General features: G+C 42.2%; 1 protein-coding gene across 1 annotated transcript in view; it reads left to right on the top strand.

The window, feature by feature from the left end:
- The window catches only part of LOC138763805 (metalloprotease TIKI2-like), a 445,092-nt gene that overhangs the window by 205,291 nt on the left and 216,531 nt on the right, over positions 1-23,270 (top strand). The window contains 1 exon segment of the mRNA XM_069938567.1: positions 4,918-5,064. Coding sequence (XP_069794668.1) covers positions 4,918-5,064 — 147 coding nt within the window.

Raw genomic sequence — 23,270 nt, 5'->3', positions numbered from 1 at the left:
TTTTCAGTTGGTTGTTTTTCCAGACTCTTTTGTGTAGTCTTCCAAAGGCGCTATTTGCCTTAGCGAGTCTGTTGTCTATCTCATTGTCGATCCTTGCATCTGATGAAATGGTGCAGCCGAGATAGGTAAACTGGTTGACCGTTTTGAGTTTTGTGTGCCCGATGGTGATGTGGGGGGGCTGGTAGTCATGGTGGGGAACTGGCTGATGGAGGACCTCAGTTTTCTTCAGGCTGACTTCCAGGCCAAACATTTTGGCAGTTTCCGCAAAGCAGGACGTCAAGCGCTGAAGAGCTGGCTCTGAATGGGCAACTAAAGCGGCATCATCTGCAAAGAGTAGTTTACGGACAAGTTTCTCTTGTGTCTTGGTGTGAGCTTGCAGGCGCCTCAGATTGAAGAGACTGCCATCCGTGCGGTACCGGATGTAAACAGCGTCTTCATTGTTGGGGTCTATCATGGCTTGGTTCAGCATCATGCTGAAGAAGATTGAAAAGAGGGTTGGTGCGAGAACACAGCCTTGCTTCACGCCATTGTTAATGGAGAAGGGTTCAGAGAGCTCATTGCTGTATCTGACCCGACCTTGTTGGTTTTCGTGCAGTTGGATAATCATGTTGAGGAACTTTGGGGGACATCCGATGCGCTCTAGTATTTGCCAAAGCCCTTTCCTGCTCACGGTGTCGAAGGCTTTGGTGAGGTCAACAAAGGTGATGTAGAGTCCTTTGTTTTGTTCTCTGCACTTTTCTTGGAGCTGTCTGAGGGCAAAGACCATGTCAGTGGTTCCTCTGTTTGCGCGAAAGCCGCACTGTGATTCTGGGAGAATATTCTCGGCGACACTAGGTATTATTCTATTTAGTAGAGTCCTAGCGAAGATTTTGCCTGCAATGGAGAGCAACGTGATTCCCCTGTAGTTTGAGCAGTCTGATTTCTCGCCTTTGTTTTTGTACAGGGTGATGATGGTGGCATCACGAAGATCCTGAGGCAGTTTACCTTGGTCCCAACAAAGCTTGAAAAACTCATGCAGTTTGGCATGCAGAGTTTTGCCGCCAGCCTTCCAGACTTCTGGGGGGATTCCATCCATACCTGCTGCTTTGCCACTTTTCAGTTGTTCGATTGCCTTATATGTCTCATCCAGGGTGGGAACCTCATCCAGCTCTAGCCTTAGGGGCTGTTGAGGGAGCTGGAGCAGGGCGGAATCTTGGACTGAGCGGTTGGTACTGAAAAGAGATTGGAAGTGTTCTGATCATTGGTTGAGGATGGAGATCTTGTCGCTGAGGAGGACTTTGCCGTCTGAGCTGCGCAGCGGGCTTTGGACTTGGGGTGAGGGGCCGTACACAGCCTTTAGAGCCTCGTAGAAACCCCTGAAGTCGGCAATGTCCGCGCTGAGCTGTGTTCGTTTGGCGAGGCTAGTCCACCACTCATTTTGGATCTCCCGGAGTTTGCGCTGAAGATGGCTGCATGCGCGACGGAAGGCTTGTTTTTTCTCTGGACAGGACGGCTTTGTAAGGTGAGCCTGGTGGGCAGCTCGCTTCTTTGCCAGCTATGGTAATGCACTGAGGACAGTGGTCAATTTCATCATCAATATCTGTCCTTACTGAGAGGGGATTTCCAAGACGGGGAAAGTACTTTACTCTTTCTAGCCCCTTGTCATGGATTTTTATTGTCATGCAGTGAAGGCAGGCTTATGGAGGACTTTAATTTTTTTAGCCAAGTTTTGTTCCTCTCGACTGAGCCATTGTATTGTGCTTGAATGTTAAAAAGCTTTTTCTATTGCTTTGGTAAATAAGTTGATAATGGCTCATAGCTCAACCTCCAGATGTATATTTGTTTCAACACTCACTGTATACTGCATCACAATAATGTAATTGGAATGAACCTGGTTTCTGAGTGAAATAAATTTACCATTCACCTTGCAGGTTAGTTCCATACCAGTGGGATGCTTTTTCAAGGTCAGAATCAGAATGAGGATTTATTGTCACAAACCAGTCATGAAATTTAGTGTTTTGTGACAGCTTCACAATGTAAACATTCATATTATGAACCGTCTTACAATGCTAATATACAATTTTTTTTAAATAGTAGTGCACGAAAAGTAAGGCAGTGTCTTTGGTTCATTGATCATTCAGGAATCTGATGGCAGTGGGGAAGAAGCAGTCTCTGTGCCGCTGAGTGCTCATCTTTAGGCTCCTTCACCTCCTTCTCAATAGCCATGGCCTGGGTGTTGGGGATCTTTGAGGATAGAGGCTGGTTTTTTAAGACACCGCCTCCTGTACATATCCTTGATAGAGTGAAGGCTGGTACCTGTGATGTCGCAGACCAAGTTAACAACCTTCTGGAGTTTTTTCTTGTCTTGAGATTGTGCACCTCCATTACCAGACAGTGATGCAACCAGCCAGAATGCTCTCCACAATACACATGTAGAAGTTTTCAAGAGTCTTTGATGACTTACAGAATCTCCTCAAACACCTCAAAAAGTATAGCTGCTGACAGGCCACCTTCTTCGTGATTGCATCAACATGGAGGCTCCAGGACAGATCCTCGCAGATGTTGACATCCAGGAATTTGAAGTTCTTGACCCTCTCCACTACTGAGCTCTCAATGAGGACTGGCTCCCCTGACCCCCTCCTGAAGTCCACAATTATCTCCTTGGTTTTGCTAATGTTGAACACAAGGTTGTTGATGTGAAACCACTCAAAGAGCTGATCTATCTCCCTCCTGCACACTTCCTCATTGCCGTTTGTGATTCTGCCAACAACTGTGGTGTCATTGGCAAACTGTGTTGTCATAGTATTGGAATTGTGCCTGGCCATACAGTCAAGGATGTATAATGGGTAGAGCAGTGGGGTAAGCACATGTCCTTGAGGTGTGCCTATATTGTTAATAAGTGAGGAGGAGACGCTGCTTCCAATTCGTACTGCCTGTGGCTTTCCTTTGAGAAAGTGAAGGATCCAGTTGCAGAGTGAGTTTGTAGCTTCTTGACCAGCACTGAGGGAATAATGGTATTGAAGGCTGAGCTGTAGTTGATGAAGAGCAGCTGTATGTATGAATTGCTGTTTTCGAGGTGATCCAGAGCTGAGTGGAGAGCCAGTGATATTTGCTGTGGAGCAAATGTGATGATAGGTGAATTGCAGTGGGTTCGGATCTTTGCTTAGGTATGAGTTAATTCTGGCCATGACCAGCCTCTCAAAGCACTTAATCACAGTAAAAGGTAATGCTACTGGGCAGTAGTCATTGCAGCAGCTCACATTATTCTCCTTGTGCACTGGGATGTTCGATGCCCTTTTGAAGCAGGTGGAAACCTCTGACTGCAGCTATGAGAGATTGAAAATGTCCATGAACACTCCAGCTAATTGGTTGGTGCAAATTATCAGTACCCTGCCAGGTATGCCATCAGGACCCTTTTGACCAGTGCTTCCGGAGTAGGACTGGCCCTGGGAGCGTCAACCAGGATGGAAACTTGGACCCTGAAGAAGACTTCCTGGGGATGGAAAACATCTTTCTGTGTGGAGCGATCTGATTAAATGGAGTGCATCAGGGAGGACACCTTGCCAGTGGGAGACAGTCAGCAAGGGGAGTATGCAAGCACATCCAAACATATATGCAGAGGTTTACCACCATTATAAAGGGTGAAGTTGAAGCAAATGAGCATGCGAAACAAATAGAATTAAGAAAATTGAGCCAAAATGCTGATTGGCATAAAAGACCCAATTATTCAGACAGAAGAGGAGTTGCCTAATGTTAGAGAGTGTACCAAGGTAGTTGAAGCTAATGCACTGCCACATCGTTGGGTTTTGCATTCTTAACTTTGTTGATTGTAGATTAGACACGTTTAGGCAAAAATAAAATCTGAAATGTTCAGATATGCTGCGTGTGTTTCCAGCATATTCATTTTTAAAAAAAGTTCAATTACCTGTTGCAAGATAACTCTGAAAGACCATGCAATCAGTCCTGGCTTCTCTCACTGAAGTGTTTACCGTTCATATTTCTACCATGCTTCAGTTAATGCCAGGTACAACTTTCAAAGCAGATGACCTAAGTACTAAAAGGCAGAGGACAGAAGAGTTTCTTGCACCCCTGTTGAATGATCCTCTCAGATAACAGAACATTCTGTCTCAATTCTTACTTCCTCAGCCTGGGTGCTAGTTTTGCCACCTGTGTTCCTGCTTCTTCATCTCCCCTTTATGAAGCAATTCTTCTGCTTCACTGCATCTCTCCTCCACTCCCACCCTTTCCATTTCCTGCAACTTCATCAACATTTTGCTGCTCCAGGTAATTTCCAGTTCCTCTCTCTTCATTGCATCCCTACAATGTTGGCAAGTTAAAGTCACCTCTATGATTCACTAAATGGTCGAGTGGCTCAAAAATAGTGGAAAGCTCAAATTGTGCATTTGGAGTTTAAGGACTCATTTCTCTTTCTGTACTTGATTTTCTAATTATCTGCATTTATACATATTTAAATTACATGAATCTCATATTTGGAAGATGTACGGAGAAAAGTATCTATTTTGGAAGATTGGTGCTGGGCTTAGAATGATATCTAATTACTTATTTAAAAACATGAATGCACACTGCATTGTCTGCATTCATTGTTCCACAATCTAATAACAATTTCCTTTCTAAACTTTTAGCTTATTTTTGTCCATCAAGAAGTCATCTGTACATAGTACAATGTGGGGGTTAATGCCTAATATATTTTGGTGAAGTGAGAAGTTCTTGTTTAGAGGAAATGGTTCTTAAATGAATAAAGCTCTATGTGTTTGGTTCAATGGTTAATGAAGTTTTTAGTTGTAATATAGCTTCATAATTAAACTCTGTGTCTCCTCAAATTGTCATATGCTCCAAAATATATATGCTACTATAAATTCTACCCATTTTCAGTCCTTCATGTTCTTTAGAATTATTTGTGCTTCTATGTCCTTACAGGTTCTCTTTGCTTTAAACCAAACCCTTCTGCAACATGAGAGTCTCCGAGCAGGCAGTTTGCAGGCCCCTTACACAACAGAGGACCTCATCAAGCACTACAACTGTGGGGATTTGAATGCTGTCATCTTCAATCATGACACATCTCAAGTAAGGAACCATGGCTGTTATTTTGTTGGCATTTTTAATCTTGTCAAAATGTGTGTGGAGAAAGGGTCGATTGAATGAGTGTTGTGGTGTGGGGGGGGGAAGGGAGGAGAAGAATCTAGTTTTTCCAGAAGATTTCTTTTAGCAGCTAATTGCAAGTTTATTATTTAACGTAGAAGAAATGGTAAAACACAGAAGACTGTCAAATCAGTTTGCATTTTCTTTGCTAACTACTTTGAATTGAACATAATCTTTTAGTTAATTTCAATCAAGCTCAATGAAGCAAATGCTTGTAAACTTCATGTTGTTGTTAGCATGGCTGGTACATCTTTAAATATGAACTTAACATTATCAATTGCAACACCAACATGAAAACTGGCACATGCAAACCTCAGAAATTTGTTGTTTTTGAATACTATTTACAGGGTTTCAGAGAAAATGGAAAACGGCTTAACAAACATTACATGAGTTAGTGGAAGCTGGCCAAACCAGCAAGTTTCTGATTAGGTTAGAGAATGCTCTGGCACTGCATGCTGGCTTTTCGTGCTTACTGTCAGTTTCTATTTGGGAGCATGCCTCAAGTCCTTTGAAGACGATGGAAAAAGGCTTTTTTGTCATTACTTGAAAACAAGATAAGGTTGTTTTTTGTGTTACATAATCAATTTTATAACAGGGACATGATCTTTTGTTGCCTGTAATTATAGAATGATTGTTTATGTTGGATACCCAGATGTATAGTTCAGCAGACTCTACCGATTTTATTTCCAAGGCTTTCACTGGATTTCCAAATTTCTGTCTCATCTCTTAAATCCCGGCTCATGACCTTGTATTAACAACAAATATTTTCTATTTCTATGAAAAGTAGAAGAAAGCTGTGGCTAAAATGTAAAAGGATTGTGAAGAGGTACTTGTCACTGGTCTTTGTGGTGCATCAGAAAATTCTTACCCAGAGCTTTTAATTCATCATCTGTTCCATGCAAATTCATGGCAATCAAATGAATTTTGCCTATTTCTGAAGAAAGGTCTCCTGCCAGTTGCTTCCACCAAGTTTGAAGGCTTCACATTTAAAAAAAATATTTGTACAGTAAATCATATACCATTTGACATTTCCCTCACCTCCCTTTCAGCTTTGTAAATTGTTTCAAAAGCAGTTAATGGAAAATGTTGGTTTAGAGTCTGTTTTTGTGATCAGATATGCTACATTTCTATTTTCAAAAGCCTTGTTGTAAAAATAATAATTAATACAATACTGTACCCCATATCTGAAATACCTGGGACCAGAAGTGTTTTGGATTTTAGATTTTTTTGGATTTTGTATCATTGTTGGTCCCCACACTGCCCGCCACCAGTCCCCACACTGATCCTGACAGCCCGCTACCAATACCCACACTAATCCCACTGCCCCCTCCCCTCCAACAGCCCGCCACCAGTCCCCACACTAATCCCACTGCCCTTCTCCCCTCCAACAGCCCTCCACCAGTCCCCACACTGATCCCACTGCCTCTCCCCCCTCCAACAGCCCGCCACCAGTCCCCACATTGATCCCGCTTCCATGCTCCCCACACCCTCCCGCGGCCTGTTGTCAATCACTGCACTGATTTCATTGCACCACTCCCCCTGACAGCCTGTTACCATTCCCCACACTTATCCTGCTCTCCCACTCTCCCCTCCTCCCCGGCAGCCCGCTGTCAGTAAGATGGCATAAAAATGTTTTCTTAATGTTCGCTGCTGAAATGGGGTGGGAGGGGGTCTTATAAGCCTGTGGTGAGGTCAAGTGTGGAATTTTTTTCCACTTGTGACGTCACGTCGGTGCTCCAAATAGTTTCAGAGTTTGGGTCTTTTCTGTTTTCGGCTTATCAAATACAGGGTACTGTACCTTTATTATGCTTCCACCTGCTTTCTAGCCCTCTGGTAAACCTCAATTTTTGTACTAGGATTAATGCCTGGTTATGATTTTTTAAAATAATTTCCGCTATAAAAATATATAAATTATAAAAAAATGTGCAGCAGTTGGTGTAGCAGTTAGCGCAACACCTTTACCGCACCAGTGGTTGGGACCGGGTTCGAATCCCTCGCTGCCTGCAAGAAGTTTGTACCTTCTCCCCATGTCTGTGGATTTTCCCCGGGGGGGGGGCTTCAATTTTTCCCACCATTTAAAATGTACGGGGGGTTTAGATTAATTGGTTGTAAATTGAATGGCATGGACTCGTGTGCCAAAATGACCTGTTACCATGGTGTATGTCTAAATTTAGTTGCTTACCTTTTACCCATGAAATTATAGGCCGGTGAGCCTTACATCAGTAGTGGGCAAAATGATGGAATCCATTATTAAGGATGTAATAGCGGTGCATATGACTAGCAGAGAAGGGATTGGACGGAGTCAACATGGATTTACAAAAGGTAAATCGTGCTTGACAAATCTATTGGAATTCTTTGAGATGGTGACAGGTAAAATAGATGGGGGAGAGCCAGTGGATGTGGTGTACCTGGACTTCCAAAAGGTCCCGCATAAACGACTGTCTTCCAAAATCAAGGCTCATGGGATTGGGGGCAAAGTATTGATGTGGATTGAGAACTGGCTGGCAGGTAGAAGACAGAGAGTTGGGATAAATGGCTTGTTTTCTGAGTGGCAGGCGGTGACCAGTGGAGTGCCAATTGGAGTGCTGTTCACAATTTACATTAATGATCCGGATGAGGGGATTGGATATAATATATCCAATTTTGCAGATGACACTAAGCTAGGAGGGGTTGTGTGCACGGAAGAGGGGGTCAGGAAGCTCCAGTGTGATTTGGATAAATTGAGGGACTGGGCAGATACATGGCAAATGCACTACAATGTGGATAAATGTGAGGTTATCCATTTTGGTAATACAAACCGGAGGGCAGATTACTATTTGAATGGCAATAGATTAAGAGATGGGGAAGTGCAGAGAGACCTAGGGGTAATTGTACACCAGTCTCTGAAGGCGAGTATGCAGGTACAGCAGGCGATTAAAAAGGCAAATAGAATGTTGGCCTTCATATCAAGAGGGTTTGAACAAGGATACCTTACTGCAGCTGTACAGGGCCTTGGTGAGACCACACCTGGAGTATTGTGTGCAGTTTTGGTCACCTTATCTAAGGAAGGATGTTCTTGCAATGGAGGGAGTGCAGAGGCGATTCACTAGGCTGATACCTGGAATGGCAGGAATGACTTATGAGGAAAGATTGCGCAAATTGGGATTGTACTCGCTGGAGTTTAGAAGATTGAGAGGGGATCTCATAGAGACATAAAATTCTGGCAGGACTGGACAGAGTGGATGCAGATGGGATGTTTCCAATGATGGGAAAATCCAGAACCCGGGGCCATGGTTTGAGGATAATAGGCAAACCATTTAGGACCGAGATGAGGAGGAATTTCTTTACCCAGAGGGTGGTGAATCTGTGGAATTCATTGCCACAGAGGGCAGTAGAGGCAGGTTCATTAAATATATTTAAGAGGGAATTAGATATATTTCTTCAGTATAAGGATATTAAAGGTTACGGAGAGAAGGCGGGGACGGGTACTGAACTTTAAGATCAGCCATGATCTTGTTGAATGGCGGAGCAGGCTCGAAGGGTCGAATGATCTACTCCTGCTCCTATCTTCTATGTTTCTATGTTTTAAAACATCCTCAATGTCCAGAGCTGCAATGGTGTGAGAGAAGATTGGATGTAATGCTTCTTTTTCATTTGAATCATTGAATTCTAGAATAATTACATCACAGGACGAGGTTGTTTAGCTAATCGGGACCATTCCAGTTCTCTACTATAACACTTCCATATGTTCAACCCTAGTCCTTGCAAGCCTTTCTTCATTGTACATTCTTCCACTTCATTTTTGAAGGCCATGATACAATCTACCTCCTTTCCGTCTGTGGGCAATGGAATCCAAATTCCAACCGTACACAATTCTAAATTCCAATCACACACCGAGTCTCTCCCTTATTTAATACCTACGTTCAAGTCCGTGACCTCTCCGTCAATAAGGATCGGCCTCCCACTTTCACCTGTCAAGATACCTCATCGCCACAAGCCCACACTACTAAATATACCAATGTGACCAGTTAATCATCTAACCCTATACATCTTTGGAATGTGGAAGGATACCAGAGCACCCACGTGGATGCAGGGAGAATGTACAAACTTATTACACACCACATGATTCGAACCCAGGAAGCTGGCACTGCAATAGTATTGTGGGAATCACTTCACTAATTGTGCTAACCAACAAATCTCCTCTCAGCTTTCCCTGCCTCTCTAATCCATCTTGAATCTGTGTACAATTTAGTAAATGTATTGTACACCTTCAGTATGGATTGACAGTTCTGTCGTATAGCCACTCTCTCTCCATACTCTACCATCATCAATTTCTTCCACAGAAAGTACTTGGAGACATCCGTTTTAATATTGGCCCATATTTTGCAGGATTATTGTTGAGGGAAAGACAATTGTATGGTGAACCACGCCACTCCATTATCAAATCGATGTCCATAGTTGTGGGCCCCCACAGGATCGGGAGTTCCTGGTGGCTGGGGGTGGGAGGGGGGCACACAAAGGACTCCGGAATGTGCGCGACTTCTGGCGTCAGGTAATGACAATATCACGCCAACTGTATCTATTTAAACTCCTGTGAAAGGTCCATTAAAGAATTCTGTTGGTTCAGCTCACAGATGACTTCTCTTGAACTTTGTTCACTGCACTACACGCTACAGACATGGTCAATATACAATTTTTTTGGACCTAGGTATGGATAAGCAGAATGCCATTGTGCTAAAGCTACCGGTGTTTTTGGACTTCGCAACCACTGTTTTGTTTGAGGAAGATGATGTCCAGTTTCATCTTCTTCAGATTGCCGCTGACACTACTAAATATTGCTATATTGTCACATCACTAAATCAGGGCACCACGGTACACATCATTAACTTCTTATGGCACCCTCCAGCCAACAATATGTAAAAAGCTATCAAAGCTCTTATGCATACTTTCAGACTTTCCCACAGCAACAGTGTGGCAAGGCTCCTTCATATGGAAGGCCAAGGTGACCGCACACCTTCTGCACTGATGAATGAGATGCTAGTGCTCATGGGCGGGAACAGGCTCTGTTTACTTTTCGAGCAGATTTTCCGGGAGCAGATGCCAGAGGACATATATATGCTCCTTGCAGACAATGATTTCAGCGATCCCCGTCAACTGGCTGCCTGCACGGATGAGCTATGGCATGCTAAACTGTTGGTAGTATGGTGGCGCCATGCCAAAGGGTGCGAGCTATACCTACCCCTGACAGAGGTGCAGGATCAGACTTGGTGGCAAGAGGCTCCAGGAGAAAACCTGAACTTTGTGTTTATATATTTGGTCGACATCCTCGTTGCCAGCCTCTCCCGTCAGGAACACCGGGCATATCTTCGTCAGCTCTGTCAGCAGCTAGATCAGCAAGGTTTAGCAATTAATTTTGCCAAATGCTGGTTCGGTCTAATGTCCATTTGACTTCTTCATCTTAGGGTGGTCCCACTACGATCTAAGGTCGAGGCCGTCCGTAAGTTCCCAAAACTGTCTACCATTAAGGGGCTTGTAGGAGTTTGTCGGCTTGATAAATTTCTACCATTGTTTACCATTTTCCAGAGTAATGCAACCACTTTTCAAGCTCTTGTCTGGACAATCTAAACAGCTGAAATGGGATGAAGACGCCATGGCTGCTTTTGAAAAAAAAACCCAAAGTAGCACTGGTGAAAGCAACTATGCTGGTGCACCCACAGATCGACGTGCTGACGGCTCTCATGATTGGCGCATCAAGCACGGCTGTAGGTGGGGTACTGGAACATCTGAACAATGGCACCTGGAAATCCCTGGCCTTTTTCATTCACCACCTGAGGCAACCTGAACAAAAGTACAGTGCTTTTGACAGAGAACTCCTTGCTCTCTACCTCACCATTCGACATTTTTGTTACTTTCTGGAGGATTCATGATTTTTACAGATGACAAGCCGCTCACGTTCACTTTTGCCAAGGTGTCAGATCTATAGTCAGTCCAACACCAACAACATCTCTCATACATCTCGAAGTTCACAATTTCTATACAACACATTGTGGAGAGCGACAATTTGGCTGCAGACGTATTATCTCACCGAACCATCATGTCAGTCCATTCTCTGGTTCCAGGAATAATCTATACTGCTTTGGTAGCAGCTCAGCAAGAAGACGATGAGATGGTTGCATATGCACTCCCATCTCAGGCCTGAAATCAGAGGATGTGAAGTTTGGACGAAAAAATTCCATGATTTGTGATGTGTCCACTGGACAACCGAGGCCAATTGTCCTTACAATCTGGCGACATCAGGTATTTGACGACATACACGGTTTGACTCTCCCTTCTTTAGTGTTTGTGCAAGGACCTCCAAAGTTCAACGCCACATCAAGGCTCCACTGCAGGCTATCACCCTGATGCAGAGTCAGTTCTATCCTATCCATATGAACATTGTCAGGCCATTACCCCTGTCCCGAGGTGCTACTCACCTTTTTACTGTGGTGGACAGATTTAAGAGATGGCCAGAAGTGGTTCCCCTCTTGGATACCTCCACTACAGCTTGAGTGTGAACCCTTGTCACTCGTTGGATAACCCGTTTTAGTTTACCTATGGATATCTCCCCTGACAGTGAGGCACAGTTCATGTCTGGGCCAAGGACTGTAATCGCACAGTTATTGCACTCGCAGCTTCACCATACTGCAGCCTTTCATCCCCAGTCTATTGGTATAGTGGAGCGTTTTCGTTGACACATCAAGACAGCCTTCATGACACAGCTCACGGGTCCAGACTGGAAGGACAAATTACCCTGAGTACTGTTAGTTATATGTACTGTGCCAAAGAAGACTTGGCTACTTCCTTGGCCAAATTGGTGTATGGAACCCCCCTCAATAGTCCCAGGTGATTTAATTCTGGTACTGCGTGGGCAGCAGAAGTCTCCGACTTCTTTACTAACATGGCAGAGAGAGAAGATCCAGACCACCCGGCATGGACTTCTGACTTCCTATGTGCCAGCTGAACTTAAGGACTGCCAGTATGTGTTCCTTTGCAGGGTTGCCCAAGCCCACAGGGTGCCATTGCAATGGCCATATGAGGGCCCTTTTAAGGTGCTGCGGAATGACTAGACATGGGCGGCAAACAAGAGACTGTTTCAGTGGATCACCTTAAGCCACCGCATTTGGACCAGGAGCAACTGGTACAGGTAGCATGCCCCTGGCACAGAAAGTGTCCACCAGTCCATTCTAGCTGTATTGGTGATACTGCAGTGTCACCTCTGACCTCTGGTTTTGTTGGGGTGGGGGGTGCAAAGGACTTTGAGAGGCACACAACTTCCATGGTCAAGTGATGGTGATAGCATACTAACTATTTATTTAAATTCCTGTGAAGGGTCAGCACACAGACAACTTCTGTTGTGATTTGTTCACTGTACCACTCGCTACAATTAATATTTACCTTTAACATGGCATGAAACTGTTAATGACTGCAATGCAAAAATAGACATTTCACCATTGCCGTAGGTTATATGACTTACCTCTACAGGATATGTTGATTACATTACATCCATTGGAATCTAAAGAAATCACTACAAATTACATATTTACAAACTAATCCCACTGGGAAATTCTCAGAAAATCTTTTTGTTGAATTAAATCTAAGAGCCTTGCTAGCTAATTGTCGAGCCCTAAACGAAAAATAATTTAAAGTGTAGGGTATTTTAAAATGAAAGCAGATATTTTGCCTTCTACTAATTATCTGTGATTATTCGAGCCTTTATATGATAATTCGTAAGATGTTTATTTTAAATTGGAAATTGTGATGTTTGGCTCCCAATGTGCATGAGAATTGTTTAATGTGATTGGCTGCCCTGTGTAAGGTAAAACATCATGAGATGGGAATGTGTAGGGAGTTACCCTGTACAGGGCAGTAACAAGAAGGGGAGGTGTCCTTGTACTCCTGTTAGGTAAAACATCATGAGATGGGAATGTACAGGGCTGTAACAAGATGTAAATGCATCCTTGTACTTACAAGATAAGAGAGACATTGATGGATTGAGAGGCAGGAAGCTAGCAGGGAAAGGATAGCAACAGTTTTAGTCATTGGACAAGTAATGATATGATGATGTTCTAAGCACATATCCAAGGGTATAAAAAATCACCATTTTGCTGATAACGGCAGAATGCATTCTCCGACTAACTTTGTTAGTCGCAAGTGTTACAATCCGGTAATAAAGAACAAAGAACCCTGATTTCGACTCAGCCTGGTGTTTGTCTCACTCATTCATGAACAAAGCAGACCTAACACCTGCCAGATGAGATTACAGGTGCTGGGCACTGAGGATTCATTTAAACTGATGTCTGACAGCAAAGGACATCAGAAAAGGGGATCTTTGCAGAGTCATTCGTGAGCATTATTCCTTCTCCACTGACTGCAGATTCTGCTCCATCATCTGGAAGTTGTCACTAATTTATCTGTCATTGTCATTTTATTGTTGCCTAAAGGCATCAAACACAATTGTAGAACTTGAGCAGAGCGTCGTTCTGCTGAGCGTCACTGACAAAAATGCTAATCTAGCTATTTGCTGTGATTTATTCGGTGTGTTTACATTTTTAGAAAAATCAGACCACGCCATTTACTCTATCACAGTGGTTCTCAACCTTTTTCTTTCCACTCACATACCACTTTAAGTATTCCCTATGCCATAGGTGTTCTGTGACTAATAAGGGATTGTTTAAGGTGGTACGTGGATGGAAATAAAAAGTTAGGAAAAGTACTGTTTCCTAATTGACTCGTTATGTGCACAGTTTCATAACTCCAAAGAAAATGGGCCAATGACAATTTTTCTCAAGTGAAATATTTCAGTAATAATTGGGTCTAGAACAGTGATTCTCAACCTTCCCTTCATACTCACATCCCACCTTAAACAATCCCTTACTAATCACAGAGCACCAATGGCATAAAGTGGTACGTGAGTGGAAAGAAAAAGGTTGAGAACCACTGTTCTATCATTTTTTAGATATATCAGACCACACTTTCAATTTTGTGCCCCTGGCCCTTTATTTCTCTGTTTCAGCTATCTTTATGTCTGGTTTGAGTTTTACAGACTGCTTGGTAACTCAATAAGTGAACATATTTTATTGGCAAGCTGAGACAGTGAGAAGTGCTAAATGCTAACTAACCATGTCAGAGGAAGTGGAATGGGAGGGAATCTGACCACAGCTGAGCCTGGTTTATTTCTGCAAGGACACTATTCAGTGGGGATCAAGAGAAGGAAAAGCATGACTGATTACTTTTTCTTTCTCCTGCCAGGAATTCTGAACCCATGTACCTCTGACATTAGCTAGTTCAGCACATAAAAGGACTGAGTACAGTTCTTTCTTATCCACTAGACCAGTTAGTGTGTTTCCTTATTGAGCAATTCAATATTTGTACTGATACCTGTTTGCTCTGTCAATCTTTATTTCAAATTTCTGTAATAGCATTTAGAAAACTGAAAAATGGATCTCACTTTGGAAAGGCCTGGAATCCTGTACGTTGGTGATAGATATATATCTATATATATAGTTGATTAAGCCTATGTGGAATGCACCACACCATATCCTTTCCCAGATACTGTAGGTGGAATTAATAGTTCATTTCACTCAAAAGGCAGATGAACCCTTTCGTCAGGTCAACAGCCATCTAGCAAACTCATGTTGTGAAGCGCAGAAAGAGCATCCCTTGCACTGAAGCTTGGTCTGGCCATTCACTGAAACAGAACTCTTCCCCCCCCCTCCCCATCCCAGCCCCCCCCCCCCCCCCAGCTGTCTTGGAACTCACTGTACCACTGGATCCAGGAGGAGAAGTTGAGAGGGCAGGTCTGGACCTCAGCAATCCCCTACTCACCTGAATCCATACATGTACACGCTGCTCCTACTGAGGAGTGGGGTATCCTCATATCAAACCCCATAAAGGAATCATCATAATCCTATGGGATGGATAGCCAGAGAGGAAAAAAAAACACCTAAAATAGTCATCAGTGTTTTGCTGCTCCTTGAAGCACACAGCAGCAAGGAATTAGCACTGAAGGAGAGAAAACTAGGATAACATTGACAGGTAAGCCTAACTTTCAAAGGTAACCGCAACACTCTCAAATATTGTTCTCAAAACATTTGGATGCCTAGTGGCTGATTGAATAATTGGGAAGTCACAATTTTAAAGATATGACCACACATGACTATTTCATGAATAAACTACCTGAATCCTAGGAGATCAGAGTTTTAAATTAATAAATGGAAAATGAGGAGCAATCCATTTTCTGTAAATTAAAACGAACTCCTATGCTACACGTAGTCTCGTCCTTTAGGGTTACAGAGTGGGACCGTGATATGCAAATTAACCTGCAACTTCAGTTACTCTTGGTTGTATTCTTTTGGTTGCTTTTGACAAGTTGGTGGACATAAAACTGAAAATGATGTTTCAGAAATAATTGGGAAAAGAAGACAGATCTTTTATGAAAAAGGAAGCACAAAGGACTGAGAATCTATTCTATGTCTCCCGTATTTCCAAACTAAGTTATAGTATACTTTCTCTTCCAGATATAATTATTAATACAATAAAATTAAAATAAGTATGTCATTTAACATTAATGTTATCAGGAATTAACAATATTAAATGAAACTAATCTATGACTTCTGGTCCAGGATCTGTGAAACTGGGACTTGTTTCAACAAGAAGAGTAGTGGTGCATGATAGATTTTGGAGACTGGTGCTGTTTGCTCCGTCTTGAATGGTGAAGGTATTCAGTGCCGTCACGCTGTTCTCTATTTTCTTCTATTTAATTGCAGCTGAACCCCTTAGTTGAATCTCCTGCTGGGAGACACAGAGAAAATAAGGACATTTAGAGAAGATCGCTGACAGTGAAGTCAGCCCTCCCAATAGCAGGCTGTTAGGTCTGTCCTATCAATAGAAATATTTAGACCTTGGCTCAGCTTGGACAACGCCCAAATGGAGAAAGAAAGCACACATTCTGGGAAGGTAGTTCTACTTAGCAAATGCCAATTAGAGAGATGGTGTTCCAACCTGTGAATGCCTTTCCTAAATAATTCTCTCTTGACTGAAAATGTTGTTGCTAAAGAGAGAAAAAAATATTGCTTTCAACACTTGCCTAATTTAATGTGGAGTACTATGGTCACGTCTCCAGAATGGAGGACCATCGCCTTCCCAAGATCGTGTTATATGGCGAGCTCTCCACTGGCCACCGTGACAGAGGTGCACCAAAGAAAAGGTACAAGGACTGCCTAAAGAAATCTCTTGGTGCCTGACACATTGACCACCGCCAGTGGGCTGATATCGCCTCAAACCGTGCATCTTGGCGCCTCACAGTTTGGCGGGCAGCAACCTCCTTTGAAGAAGACCGCAGAGCCCACCTCACTGACAAAAGGCAAAGGAGGAAAAACCCAACACCCAACCCCAACCCACCAATTTTCCCCTGCAACCGCTGCAATCGTGTCTGCCTGTCCCGCATCGGACTTGTCAGCCACAAACGAGCCTGCAGCTGACGTGGACTTTTACCCCCTCCATAAATCTTCGTCCGCGAAGCCAAGCCAAAGACTATCTTCATGTACAACAAGTCTGAAAATTCTAATACCAGTGTTTCCTCCTTTCCTTTAGTTCCTCTGACTTTGTCTCGGCAGGCATACAATCTTCCTTACCATATGGGTAACCACTCCATCCAAGTCCTGATGCAGCAGCCTCGAAACCAGCCCAGGAGGACTGAATTTAGATAGTTGAAGAAAAATATAAGGTTGGAGAGCAAAGAGCGGAGGAAGGACAGAGGAGGTGGAAGAGGGATTATTTCAAGGACTGAACGAAACATATAATCAACAGAAGTTGGGTAGAGCAGTTGATGACAATTTGTCCTGACTCAGAATGAATCTGATGAAACACAGCTCACACATTTGTTTGCTGCAATCTTTAATCTTTCTGAATTGGCATCCATTTATTGCACTTCATATACAAGGCGAGCAATTTCAATTAAAAAAAGCCACAATGAAAATTGCAGTCATATTTTGGACTGACATACAGCAAAAATAATAGGAAAAGCACTCAAATCAAGATTTATATCATCTTTTGTATTTCCTTTCTGATATTAATTCAGCATGAGAACATTTGCATGTGAACTGTTCTTGCATAGTTTTCAATTATTATGCTCGTCTCATCCCATTTCTTTAAAATGCCTTATTCACTTCCATACTAATATTTCATCACCTGATCTGTCTTAACCTATCTCCATATTGACTTCTGTTGATCCTTCTTCCCTCCAGCTCTGCTTTGGAAATTGTAAACCTTCCACTTTCTCCCAATCCGGAGAAAGGGAATGTAGCTCAAAATATTGTGGTTATTCGTTCACAGATGCTGCTTGAGTGGTTGAGTTCTGACAGCATTTTTGTTTTTGAAACACTGTAGCCTTGCTGAGTGCTTTTATCATTTCAAGATTTTTCCAGGATGAAAAGTTTTCTCATATTTGGATCATAATTCAGGAGAAGGACAATGTTCTAGAGAAGTCTCAGTATTAAATTGTAGGAGCTTTGGAGATGCTGCTTTGTTAGGTAATTCTGTATAATGAGTAGGTGACAGAACAGATAATTCTGAGATTGACTTGGTCTGTGTTGCGCTATCAATAACTCCAAAGACTAGAAGTTACCTAACTAATTGGCTTTTAATACCATAAAAAGAAGGCATGTCTCATGTTTCTGACCCGAGAACCGAGCTTGTTCTGGGGAAGGGTTATGGTGTTTCTGCCTTTATTAGGAGAATCAAGGGGAAGTAGCCACGTACAATCAGCAAGGGATGGGTACACAAACAATATTAACAGTGGTTCCGCCACATTCGCCCCTCTTTTAAGAAGAAGTCCAGCAGGGTGATGTGGGTTCCATGTCCATCACAAATTCAGACTGTCTGGTAGTCTTGTCCACCATTGTGACTGTCATAGCGCCGGCTGTGGTTCAATTGTTGACTCCTGGACGGTCTTGTCATTGTCGGTGGGTGGAGGGTCTGGTGACTGAACTGAGACATTTGGGGTACGGTGACATGGTATGTGTTGATGATCGTGGGGGTGAATATACTGGTTGGTCGGCCAGAATCCTGGAGTCTCCTGTGTGCGCCAGGTCCCAGATGGACACAGTGTCCTCGTGCCCATCCATGTACGCTAAATAGGCGTATAGGGGTTGGTATGGAGGAGGTGGATCCTCTCAACCAGTGCGTCAGACTTATGGCTTTTCACATACTTCCAGAGCAGGAATGGCCCTGTGGACGTTAACCAGGATAGCAGCGTGGTCCCCGACGCGGACTTGCTGAGGAATGGAAATAATCTTTCATGTGGGGTGAAATTGGTGGTGGTGCACAGGAGGGATCTGATTGTGTGGAGCACTTTGGGGAGGACCTCTTGCCAGTGGGACTCAGGTAGGCCTTTTGACCTCAGTGCTAGGAGGACAGCCTTCCAGGCGGTGGTGTTCTCCCTTTTTACCTGGCTGGTCCCTTGGGGGGTTGTAGCTGGTGGTGCTGCTCGTGTTGATACCTCTTGCCAGCAGATATTAGCGCAGCTCATCACTCATGAAGGAGGACCTCCGGTCGTTATGTATATAGCAGGGATATCCGAACAGTGTGAAGAGGTTGGGCAAGGCTTTAAAGACATTGGTAGTGGTCATGTCCAGGAAAGGAATGGCAAAGGGAAAACGTGAGTACTCGTCAATGATGTTGAAGAAATACACGTTGCAGTTTGAAGAGGGCAGGGGCTCCTTGAAATCCATGCTCAGGCGCTCAAATTGGCGGGTGGCCTTAATCAGGTGTGACCTGTCTGGCTGGTAGAAATGTGGTTTGCACTCCACACAAACCTGGCAATTTCTAGTCATCTTCCTGATGTCCTCAACTGAATAGGGGAGGTTGCAGGTTTTGATGAAATGAAAGAACCTCATAACCCTGGGGTGGCAGAGGTTGTTGTGAAGAGCTTGAAAACTGGGACATTACATGGCACCTTAGGAAACATCATGCAACCTATCGCCTCCCGTGGGATTTATTATAAAGCATTCGTATTAAGAAAAATTAATTTAATAGAACTACATTAAAGTTATTTTAAAGTGATCAGGTGAAGAAAAAGAAATGTCATCAAAAAAAAAAGAAAAGACTACAAAAGCAACACCGACAAAGAAATCGGACGAAAACAAGAAGAGAAAAATTGGGCCTACCTTGTCGACGAAGCAGGTCACTGAAGTCTTCTCCAGATCTGCCGCTGAAGATCCCGGTGAGGGACCTTCCTCTGGAGCCCTCTTTGCGGTGCCCCATAAAGATGGGGTAAGGGAATTGGTACAGGGGGATTATTCACAATGTCGAAAAGGTATTCAATTTAAATAGACAGATAAGATTAAATATTTAGGTATACATACTAATAATAATTTTTAAAAATTATATAAATTAAATTATAGTCCAGTATTTAAGAAAATAAATGAAGATTTAAGGAAGTGGGCAAATTTACCTATTACATTAATCAGAAGAGTTCATTGTATTAAGATGAATATTTTTCTGAGAATTCAGTATTTATTTCATACTTTACCTATTTCCATACCTCAAAAAAAAATTCAGGATTTAAATAAACAAGTTAAGAAATTTCTTTGGAAAGGGAACATGACAAGAAAATCTTCAGGAAAATTAACATGAAATACGAAATAGGAGGATTACAACTTCCTAATTTTAGGAATTATCATAAAGCAGCTCAATGTAGCCACGTACTACTCAAAGTAAAGATACAAATGTGAGTGTAGTTAGGTATAGCTCTGCTTTATTGCGGATTTATTTATATCGTTCATGTTCCTACCGTTTACCCCTGTTTGCTAAAATCATCGCTCGTTTAGCAATAGTGGGTCTCCCACATGTGGGTACATTCTTACATGACAATGTCTTCTTTCCCACATGCTTGTCCCTTTCTGTTGGCTGTGCAGCAGGGCCAGCACCATTTTGGGGATGCTGGCCCCTATGCTGCCTTAGCCTCCCGTCCACCAGTTTGCTTGCTGGACCCTGTTTGTGCTTGCCGCCCGGAGTGCTAGCCCAATTGCCACGGCAGCGTTCTGCTAAACAATGAAAATTTCTTGTTTCTTTTTTAGAAAAATTAAACCAAAAGGGGTTGAAATTGAAGTATTGGGGAAACTATACCTGAAGAATTTATTGATAAAGGAGAACCAAGGTTGATGACAATTGATATAGATGCTCCAATATTGAAACAATTGTTTAATATGTGGAATAAAATTAAATTAGAAATTGATGGAAATCTTTTGTCATTACAAACACCATCCTCTTTTAATTTTTTTAAAAAGATAATCTATTTTTGAATATTTGGAATAATAAAGGAATTTATAAATTCAGAGATTGTTATGACAATGGTAGGCTGATGTCATTTGATTAATTAAAAATTAAGTACAATATTCCTTTTTATAATTAAGATCTTATTTATGAGAGAAATTAGGATTTGATATGATTTTAAAAGATCCTACAGATTTAGAACAGTTAATTGTTGATGGAATGGTTAAATAAATTATTTCAATCGTATATATGTTGTTACCAGAAAAAGCACCTAAATTGGGTTTGTTTAAGTCAAAGGAAAGATGGGAACAAGATCAATAGATCAGCAGGTTTGACAAAATTTATGTAAGGAAGTTATGTCCAGTAGAATTAATGTAAGATATAGATTACTTCTTTAAAACTTTTTACATCAATTATATATTACACTTCAGACAGTGAATAAATGGAAATCAGATACATCAGATCAATATTTTAGATGTGGAAAGGATGTTGGAACCTTTGCTCATTCTACATGGTCTTGTTCAAAAGTTAAACCTATTTGGACTTGCAATGAATTACAGGTGTTGTTTTTCCATTAAATCCTGAATTATTGTTGATGGGATATTTTGGGAATATAACTCCTTAATTATCTTTATCAGATCTTCAATTGAAATTTGTCAAATTTTGTTTTGATAATAGCAAGTAAATGTATTGCTGTTACCTAGAAATCAGATGTTTCATTAACATTATAAAGATAGCATACAGAGATTCAAAGTTGTATACCTTTAGAAAAAAAATACATTTAATATGAAGGGTAAATATTCTGTGTTTTTACAAGTTTGGAGCCCGAATACTCGAATAATGGGACTAAAATTATAAATAGTTCCTTTGAGTCTTCCAACTGGTGAAGTTTTCCCTGAAATGATTGAGGGTACTATTAGAAAAATGTTTTTTTTTAGATCCTAGAGCGTCCTCCGAAGCAATCCAAATTAATATATAGCTATGTTATTTGGTATTTTAGATTTAGGTTTTAATAAAATGGAGTTAGTAAGGGTTAGGGGGGGAGGGATTAGTTTCTTTTAGGTTTTTCTTTTTCTTTTGTTAATATGCATTAATCACAATAAACTATTTATTGTGATTCATGATTTATTAATTGTTATATATGTGTTGATCTCAAATAAAATATTCCAAAAAAAAGAGCCTGTCAACAGACTATCTGCGCACTTGCGCAAGACCCTTGATGCAGGGCACCTGAAGGCTCGTTGAGCTCTCCGGATCAGAACAAGATTTCATATTTGTAGGTATACAGTTCAATTCTTCACTTCAGAATCTTGTCATTCTTGATTTTACTGTGCTGCTTGTTATTGAACATGAAAGTGACTGCATGCTGTCAGTCAGTAGGGTAATTCGTTTGCCAGCAAGATAGTGCCTCCAGTGCTCTATTGCCTCAACAGTGGCCTGGGCCTCCTCGATGGAAGAGTGCTGAATCTCAGGCCCTTGGAGGGTGTGGGAGAAAAATGCTATGGGTCTGCCCACCTGGTTAAGTATGGCAGCCAGGGCAAATCAAATACAACGCTCCCCAGCTGGAACGCTTGGATTCGTCCACAGCGTGTATCGCGGCCTTGTCAATTTCACCTTTGAAGGTCTCACAGTCCTCTGCCAACAGGGGAAAGGAGATGGCTTTTACAAGGGGGTGGGCCTTTTACGAGGGGACCCACTGGACATAATAGGAAAAAAACCTAGGCACCTTTTCAGGGCTCTGAGGCTATGGGGAAGTGGAGCTCCAACAGGGGGTGCATGCGGTCGGGGTAGGTCCAATAACTCAATTTTCCACGACGCAGCCGAGTATAGCCAGGCATGATGTGTGGAATACACAGTTATCTTTGTTGTAGGAGAGGTTAAGTCTTTTGGCTGTCTGGAGTAATTTCAGGAAGTTGGCATTATGGTCCTGCAGATCATGGCTGCAAGGTCGTGCTTGGCGTAGACATCATTTACTTGGGCCAGGTACTGGCCTTTCAGAATGTCCATTGCCTTGGTGAATCTCTTGCAGTCTCTGACCATCGGGCAAACACAGTGCCCAATCTATGAGAACAATAAGTGCAGCTTGTCTGTATCGGACTGGACGATTTCGGTGGAGGCCTGCAGAAACACATTGAAACAGTGTGCTTGTAAGATGCTTCCGATGATCGTGGGTCAATTTCCAGCCTCTCTGGTCTCAGAAACTTGTCCATTCCAAAAAACTTATGGTAATAAAATTGTTGCACTCTCAATAACTCTAAAGTTACCTGACTGATAGGCTTTGAAGACCATAAACAGAATGTACATCTCATTTTGCTGACCTGAGATCCAAGCTTGTTCTGGGGGGGGTTATAGCATTACTGCCTTTATTAGAAGAATCAAAGGGGGTGTGGGAGCCATAGGTACAATCAGCAAGGGGCAGGCCAGCCATACACATACAAACAGTATTAACAGTGGTTCCACCACAGTCTGCATTAAGTTCTTCCGATTTAAAGATCAGAGCACAGCTATCCATGTTATCCCTTGAGCCAGGAGTTTAGTGGGAGAGTATTTTCATATTCAATTGATTAAATACCATTTGATGGCATTCTTAATTTGTTTTCCCATAATTGGTGACCACTTTAACGTTTATCACTCATTTGATTGGCTCGAGCTGCAAAATTGCTACTTTAAAATTCTGTCATAGTAGGATGAATTGAGCTTCTTCCAAAACAAAAAGCATTCAAAAATATTTTGCATGTACCCTATTTAATTCTTGCAAAAATATCTTGGACATATTTATTATCAACAATTTGTCTTTTTTTTGTGAATAAAACATCTGAAATAACTTTGTTGTCCGGCTT

The sequence above is a fragment of the Narcine bancroftii genome, chromosome 5 (assembly GCF_036971445.1).
Source record: "Narcine bancroftii isolate sNarBan1 chromosome 5, sNarBan1.hap1, whole genome shotgun sequence".
NCBI classification, from domain to species: Eukaryota; Metazoa; Chordata; class Chondrichthyes; order Torpediniformes; family Narcinidae; genus Narcine; species Narcine bancroftii.
The sequence above is the reverse complement of the archived record's forward strand: the minus strand, read 5'-3'. Positions and strand labels throughout refer to the sequence as shown.